General features: G+C 35.4%; 1 protein-coding gene across 2 annotated transcripts in view; it reads right to left on the bottom strand.

Moving 5' to 3' along the window:
- Positions 1-5837: 5837 nt before the first annotated feature.
- Positions 5838-8901, bottom strand: part of LOC105839339 (cell growth regulator with RING finger domain protein 1) — a 36431-nt gene continuing 33367 nt past the window's right edge. Inside the window, exons 3-6 of one of the 2 annotated variants that reach the window (XM_036286961.1) lie at positions 8339-8510; positions 7782-7920; positions 7350-7457; positions 5838-6543 (exon numbers count right to left, since the gene is read on the bottom strand). In XM_036286961.1, coding sequence (XP_036142854.1) covers positions 6055-6543; positions 7350-7457; positions 7782-7920; positions 8339-8510 — 908 coding nt within the window. In that variant the 3' untranslated portion in view covers positions 5838-6054. Of the gene's footprint in view, positions 6544-7349; positions 7458-7781; positions 7924-8338; positions 8511-8901 lie in introns of both variants that reach the window. The other variant, XM_012685585.3, reaches the window with a different exon arrangement.

The following is an 8901-nucleotide window of genomic DNA, read 5'->3' as shown; positions in this document are numbered from 1 at the left end:
AACAACAAAAAATATCTCTCTATTTTATAAAAAAATATTAATTATACAAGAAAAAGAAAACTTATATAAATATATTTTATACGGAGTGTTCAGCAATAAATAAAAAAATTTTAAGTGATTTTTTTCTTTATGTATGCGTGTGTGAATGATAAAATAAAACTGTAAATAATAAAATTGCAATTAGGACCTTTTTTATAATTATAAATATTTAAATATTCAAATAAAGTGTCAAAAAGCATGTAAATATTTAGATATAATATTGAATATTAAAATTTTTAATGTCAAATTCCTCAAAGCGCGTGAATATTTAAATGTTTCAATAATTCAAAAACAAATTACATAACAGCAATTTCATTATTAATTTTTATTTTATTTGTATTTTATCGTCTAGAATCGCTCTTTAAATTTTCTCTCACTGCCACAAACACTATACATAAGTATATGTATTTATATTTAATTATATATAGATTTTTACTAGATAAACAAAATGTAAAATAAATTTTAAGTACGCTAGCAGAATTCGAATTAGAATATTATGACAGGTTGGCATCCACGCGTTTACGCAAAGTTATTTTCGTCGTATTTTCCCAGCAGATAATGACATAATCCGACAGAAAATTGCCAGCAGTAACTGAGCAGAATCGATCATTTCACAATCACCTAAATGAAATGTATTATTCAAGTGATTATGAAATAAAGGTGCTGCTTGGTTTCTGCGGTCAATCTTCCCGTCAGCAGTTTTGTTATATCTCCACCGACAAGATTTGTGGTGGACACTTTGTTCCCGACAGATGTTCCGTTGAAACTTTTTCATGAATATTCTCTTCTTAGAAAATCGTAATACGGTAAATATCGAGTCATTAAGATCAGACAGAATTCAAATATTATGTCGCTAGATCAAATACTGAGTCATTAGAAAACTAATTTTAGAGAGGACAGCTTGAACTTTCCTTAATTGAAATATTGCTGTAACATATTTAAAAAACGAGGCTCATATGAAGGCCGGATCTAACTGAATCCGAGAGAGTTTAACTTTCGGATCTCGCGCCGCGCAAACAATTTCATGTCACAAGAATTATTCTTAAACTAATAACTACGGTGTAAATCATTCTGACGGTGTGAACTATTCTTCAATGACATTTATACTAATTTTATATTTATAGCGAGGAGCAATGATGGGAGGGCGAAAAGGTGCGTATGTAAAATGCCAGCTAATACACTTTATTTAAATAAATTATGTACAGGTAATGGTGCTTCGGGCGTGGACCGGGACACGACCGATCCACGTCTCCTCATTGCTTACAACATAAATTAAAAGTGTTAATTTCCTTTACGATAAATTGACTGCAAAGGCCTTCGCTCTCTCGTGTCCTTCGATCGATCATCCTCCCCCTCCTACCCCCCCCCGTGCTCCCTTCTCCTCCCTCAAGATCAACCCTCTCTCTCCCCCGAGTTCTTCCACCGATCACCCCCCGTTCACGAGACGTGTTCACGCATTCACGTTGTTAGAAATTATCACAGTCTGTCTATTTACAGCGTTAAACTTTAACGTGATGGTCCTAATCTAGAAAATTAACATCGCTCCTCCCGCTTCACGCGTCTTCGAATACTCTGCGCCGTGCGTCCGCTAGCGTTTTTTTTTTTTTAACGGTAAAAAAAAACTCGACGAAAATCGGCATGCGTTCACACACACGCGCGCGCACGCACACACATACACGCTCTTACAGACACGCACGTAAACGCTAAACGTGGAATTTGCGAAACGGATAATACTTTAACTGTACGTGCGGATCCAAAGGGAAACGCTCCTCGCGACGGCGAGCCCTATTAAGGAAGTAAACTTACATGCTAATCGTAAGGAATGGGCTGAATAGGCTCACTTTATTTATTTCTGTTTGTAAAAATTTTTTAAAAATAATTTTTAAATTAAGATAAATTAAGTGAACCTTCTTCAGTAGAGATGTGCGGACCATTTGAATATGAATCGAATCGAATCGTATCTCTATGATGAATCACTATTTCTTGTTGTCTATATAAAAATTCTGTTACCAACAATTATATCGGTTCGAGTAAAATTTTGTCGACTTTGTTTAATTCGGATTTGAACAAAAAAAAAAAAAAAAAATGAAATTCGATTAAATTCGATTCGATCGAAGAAAACTAGATTCGCATCGCGTCTCCATTCTTCAGTCCAGGTACCTTACATACATATTTATATATCTATCAAGTATCGGACAACTTAATGACAAATTAGTACAGTTAAAAGCAACAATGCTGTCCGGTTCAGATGTAGACCCGCATACTTGTCGTAGACGTAGCATGAATAGACAACGCTTATAGTTTGATTTTATATTTAAAAAACGTCGTAATTGCCGTAAAAAGTTCAAGAAGTTATGCAATCATTTTAATGGCTGGATAATTATCATAGTCTTAATGCTAGTTAAGACCATCTTAAATGTAAGATTAGACTCATCGCGTGTAGCGTTGGCTCATTACAGAGATATGCGGTGCCAACGAACGATGAGATTACGACGAAGTAATAAATACTTAAAAATATATTATTGCTGAAAAAATATATTATTGCTGATCTGCACACAATCGCGTATTGCACACTTCCATCACGTTCTTTTGTAATGCTATTTATATTTATTATCAATAATGCGTAATCTAAACGAACAATTTGTACATGCGCGAAGAGACAAAGAGTACCCGTGCGCTTTTTGCTTCGTTACATCCCATTAATTGCCCCGCTCTGTTTGTTCATCTACTAAATCTACAGCCCGATCTCTTGCATTCATCTTAGATCGTCTTAAATCTGATCAAGGACAATCTTAGGATCTATCCAATCGGTCAGTCCAGAGGAGAGAGGAAAAACCTAGAGACGAGGGAAGACTGCTAGTTCAATTTCAATAATTGTTGGACAGCATCTTTGCTCTGAATTGCACTATAGATTTCGTTTATCATGATATATTTACATCTAACGCACTTACATACAAAATGTCGCAATGTAGTAAAAATTTGTATGATTTCTCATTTGTATATATACACGGTCATTTGTTTAGGGGAATGCAGTCGCAGTCCTCGAAATATTTAATGTAATGTTTTACGGGTCCTCTTGATCGGAAAATATTATTCAAAAAGAAAGTGTTATAAAAAAATGTGTTACAAAAGTAGAATTTTGACATAAATTAAATATGTTAATCAAATGTAAATCAATTAAATAAATTGAATAATTTTTATCTAAATTAAAGCAAACGTATGAATCTTTCATTTCATTTTCTCTTGTGCAGTGAGGATAAAATTACGGTGGGGAGAGAAGAGAAGAATAGTGCTATTTGCTTTACAGACATTAAAAAATTCGTAATTATGTCATATTTTTGGATTTAGGCAATTCTGTAGATTCCCCTTGAAATAGGCCACCCGATTATTAAACGAGCATACGTCGTATATTTGACTTCACATACAAATGTATCGTACCTGAACATTCTTGCGTCGTGACGGTAAAAAAATTCACAAAATTATCATCGTTTAATTTAATATTGTAAGGCCTATCGTTTATTTTTCAATATTTTCTTAATATTTCGCGAATGATTAATCTATAATCACGAATGCTCGTCTAATTTCATATAAAGACATAAACGACGCCGAGTGTACGACGATCCAATTGAATCGCGCGGAATCTGCCGCCTAAACAGAGTGCGGAAGTTCGTCGTGCGGACTATGGTCGACCTCTTCCTAATTGGGAAAGCTGAGATTTGTGAGCCAGTCAACCCGACGTGAATAAAGCAGAAGGGAGAATGTATACCGTGTCTCAAAATTACATTCGAAATTAATCTTTTTTCGAAATTAATCAGAAGTAAGCTCTTAAAAATTAAGAGCTTACTTCTGATACGGCTTAAATTTACATAAAAAAATTAACATTATATACAAGTAGATAAAATATGTAAAAAATACAGAAATTTAATAAATTAAATGTATTCCCAAATGCGTGTAGAAAATTGTTGAATAGTCAATGATTGAGAATAAATAACGATAGCTTGATTTTTCAGAAGAGAAAGTCTCTATAACAAAATCGCATATAATTCGCGATTAATTCTATAAGTGGGCATCTGAATAAAATCTCAATTTAAATTTTTTTCAAAGATATATAATATAAAAAATTTTAATTAATTTTTAAAAAATTATTTAAAGTCTCTGACAGTCTAAAAAAAAATGATGAAGATTTTACATTTCCATTCAATCGAAGAAACAATAGTTGAAAGTGTGCGAAGAAACAATAGTTGATTCTATGACATCACTTGAGAAAGTTATTTGCACGTGTATCATCGAATAAACAACGAATTGTGAGCTGCCGTGGTGTTTTCCTTATGAATCATCACGAACTTCCGCACTTCTCTTGTAACTAAATAAACGATAAACCAAGGCATGGTCAGTAACTTTTTGTTTTGCAGATAAGCTCTACAGAAATTTATTTCAACGTAAATCAGAGAATAGAAAAGTAACAATTACTAATCTGTTGAATTGTCTATTTCCCATTCATGCCGGGAAAATTAGGACGGAATAAAACTTTATCGTTCGCAAGTGGTTAGGTTAAAATATGAATTATAAGATTAAAAAAATTAGAATATTTTCGTATGTAATATTGAAGTAATTATTCAATTGTCATATGTCTTTGAAATTATGATCGAATTAATTAAAAACTAATTTCTAAGTTAAGTAAAAAGTGTAAATGATGATCGACAGTGAACGATCGATAATTGAGAGAAGATTTTTTTCATTATTAGAATCTATCTGAGCTAGCTAACGGTGACACCTACTTGATCTATGTTGCTATTTAAAATTTCAGATTTGATCGGATCAAAATGCTAAATAATCAGAAAGGCTATGATATTAATAAATTTTTTCTCCAACTCCGACAACTATTAATTGCCGAGAATAAAAAAGTGATACTGATAGTCTCATATATTATGTACCCCAATAGGAAAAGATTTATAAAATTGTATGACAAAAGAATTGTAAAATTTATAATTCGTCATTATGAGGGTATAGTTGAGAAAATAGATGTAGAAACATTAATCTTTTATAAAAGATTAATAAATGTTTGCGCAATTAAATTTTGAAATGATGTGTTGGCATAACAATAACGATATGGCGAATCATCTTTAACAGCACATTTGCAAAACTAAATTTAGAAATAAATTGTGCAATAATTGAGAAAAATATTTCAGTCGTAACATGTTTAAAACATTTAGAAATATAACTTGTGCAAAAGACTCAAATTATTCTCCAATTATTCTTAAATTATGATGCACAAATATTGAAACATGGAATGTGTAATATTGCATGTTTCAATATTTGTGCATTGTAATGTAGGAATGATTTAAGAGTTTCTGACCGCTATTACTATCAATGAGATACTTAACTCTCCAACGGATGCAACTAATCTGTCAGACAAAGTGCCTTTTTTTAAATCTTTATTAAATGTTTGGTAAATAAGCGATATTTGTTAAATTCATTGTAATACTTTTTGATATTAATTTTGAATTAAATATTGAAGATTAAATGCTGTAAATATTGCACATTATTGCTGTATTATATTGTGAAAATATTTAAGATTATAATGTGATAATTTTAAATGGTGAAATAATTGCAAAATATTTGTGTTTCAATATTTGTCTAATCTTTAACAAATATTATTTAAGAATTATATTCTGACAAAACTTTTGCATTATGGCGAATCATCTTAGCACAATCTTTAATGCCATTATTGTGCAATGTTTGCAAAATCTTCCTATCGGGGTACGTAATATCTTTCTTTAATTTTGAAATAATATTTCTGATTCTAAACACAATTCCGTTTTTTTTTTCCAAAAAACGTAATAATTTCAAGCATCTACACTCTGCCATAAATAAACAGCTGTCATCTCGGATTTACATAGAAATAACCCTGCAGAAACTGTCCAAGTGTGCCGAACAAAAAAGTCTCCGCCGACCATCCTAACGTTCGCGTGTGCAGGACGTGCGATCTAAAAACTCTGACACAGAGTGACAATTCTATCGGGCGAAGCCGAGGAAATCGGTGAGCCGGTCGTTCCAGTCGTGGAGCCAATGGGTCGGCCCGTGGCCGCTCGATTGGCGCTGCTTGCACGGGTTGATCTCCTTCTCCGGCGGCATGTACTCCTCGCTGCGTATGCAGAAGTAGCTCTTGATCGGGCTGCGGCACATCGGGCACCGGTCGAGCTTGCCGAAGCAGGAGGCGCAGATGCAGGTGTGCCGGCACGGCAGCAGGGCGCGCGACAGCGGGAAGTACTGGCAGACGACGCAGAGCTGCTCGCCGGCGGTGTTCCAGAGTGAGCCGCCCTCCTGATCGCCGGCCTGGCCGCCGGACGCGACCAGGGCGCCGCGGGTGCCGGCGCCGCTGCCGGTGGTGTCGTTGTTGTTGCACGGCTCGGCGAGCGCCAGGGCCGGCGAGCCCAGACCCGCCGGCGACATCGCGTCGCTCTCGTCGTAATTGCTCGAGTTGCCCGTGGCCAGGTACAGTTGCTGCGGGGAAAATCGCGCGCGAGCGCGAGTTGTCACGTGGTGGTCAGTGAGCGACATTTCCGCGGCTGCGTTTCTTTCGGCGTGTTTTTACACTCAGAGGAAAGAGATAGTGATGCAATTATTTTAAAAAGTGACGACTGTTATATGCTATTGTACCGAATGACAATTACACGAGGTTTTTCATGTAAAATTAATTTATGTAATTGAATGAACTATTTTATTCAATTTATTGCAATTAGTTACGATAACTAAGAATATTTTATTCAACTATTATGTATACTAATACATATAAAAATTTGTAAATAGTTGTTTAAATATAATAATATGCAGGAAATTTGCGATATCAAAGTACTACAGTAAGGAAGAGAAATTAAAATAGTTATTTATAGATTTTTATTTTAAGAACTTTCTTGCTATATAATATTGATTCGCGAATTTTCAAATATCTTGTAGATTATTACACATAAATTATTTATGCGCAAACGTAATTAACGTACATAATAGTTGAAATTTGTTTAGTTAACCAGCTGTAAGTATAAAATAGCTATTCAGCTATGTAAATTAATTTTACTTAAAAAAAAAAGAACTTGTGTAATCAGAATCACTTTTATAGTTGCCTATGTTTCTTTCTTCTGAGTGTCCTTTATTAGCTCTTGAATGTAATTATAATTATGTAAATGGTCTGAGAGTACAGGGTAGTATAAAGAGTACAAGTCTTTCGCGTCCGATGTTCAGAAAATTCAATACCGATGATTAATGGTAAATATCAGGATTCACCTTTAGGAGCTAATTCAATTTGCACTCACCTTTAAGCAAGACAGTTGGCCGTTCGCCTGCTTCAGGTATTGCGCTAGAATCGAAGTCGGCAACGTGCACACGCTGTCTTTAATATGAACGACGTTCACCAGGGCCACCTTAAACAGAGATCAATGTCGCAGAAGATGATGAATGATAATAAGAGGGAGACGACCCTGATGAAAATTTTTCTCGGAATATTTTTAATTTGTAAAGATTTCTGGAAAAAAAAACTTTGAATTTGTTAAACTTTTTAAGTTTAATTTTTCATTTATTAAATCTGAAAAATATTCAGACTTCTTTCAGATCAATTAAAAAACTGAGATATTTTCCAAGAATATTATAAAATTTCTGTATAAGTTCTGAAAAATTGTATGAAAAATTCTGAGAAAAATTTCCACATTCTTTTCTACAAAAATGTACAAAATATAGAGATCACTCACGGTTTCGTCGGGATGAGGATCTCGATTATCTCTTCGAGTGAGAAATATCACCAGAGGATAGCAGAGCCGTGGCGGGGTGCCGAGCTCCAGTTCCGGGGCCGGCAGCGACAATCTCAACGTTTCCTCACCGTGCGGCTGTCTACTGCAGTTTCGGTCAAGGAAAATGGTAATTGAGGAGAAAAAAAAATTACGGGCGTACAAAAAGTACCGTGCGAAAAACAAAAGAATAGCGAGCAAGTCGGCCAATCGCCGTCGCGCATTCTTGAAAATATAGATTAACTGGCGTCTAAAATTAGATCGGCGCGAGAATGACCGTGATCGATCGATATTCTTGTGACTTTTCTTACGCTTCGCCTGGCACGACTGGTTTAACGCAAACGACGATCCAATTACGTAATTCCGTCGTCAAATCTTCGTCGTTACGCGCGAAGGCAAACTGAAGGCTGTGATCTAACCGGCAAGATTTGCCAGATTGCTCGAGATTTATCGCTTCCTGTTGTTTTCCGCGCGATTAAAGTCGATCCTAAAGAAGTTAAAGAGCTCTTCCTCAAGGATACGTTTGCGGCGGCGTGAGGTATTGCGCGTGTCCCTGCAAAAGGGTCCCGCTCAGGGACGCGTCCCGTAACGTGCTCCAGGGCTTCCAGAGCGCCAGGTGTAGCTCCCTTATGCTGACACCCCAGATCGCCTGCAGCGAGTATTCCACTTGGCTGGACACCTCGCACTCCACCTCTGGAACAGAAAGAGGCGTTTATCTTCAATGAGTCGAGCTCGCCTGCGAGTGTTTACTCATGACGCAAAGCCCGTGTCAAATCCGATAACATGAGTTTGTTGTTAAAAATTCGAATGCTATTTCAATACTACAGGTTGCATAATATGATGAAAAGTGAGATATTACAAATATTTCTCACTCTTCATACAAGAAAAAGAAAGTTAGCTTCAAATGGAGCTAATGTACTTTATTTGACAATCATTGTTCCAAGAGAGCAAGAAATTATGTTATAAAATGGTAATCTTATGTACAATTTCGTCTTGTTTAAAGAATTTAATCGATCTAATTTGACTTAAAAGAATTTCAGCAAAATATTATATTTTTATCATAATATAAGTTGGACAGTAGACC

The sequence above is a fragment of the Monomorium pharaonis genome, chromosome 5, assembly GCF_013373865.1.
Source record: "Monomorium pharaonis isolate MP-MQ-018 chromosome 5, ASM1337386v2, whole genome shotgun sequence".
Lineage (NCBI taxonomy): Eukaryota > Metazoa > Arthropoda > Insecta > Hymenoptera > Formicidae > Monomorium > Monomorium pharaonis.
The sequence above is the reverse complement of the archived record's forward strand: the minus strand, read 5'-3'. Positions and strand labels throughout refer to the sequence as shown.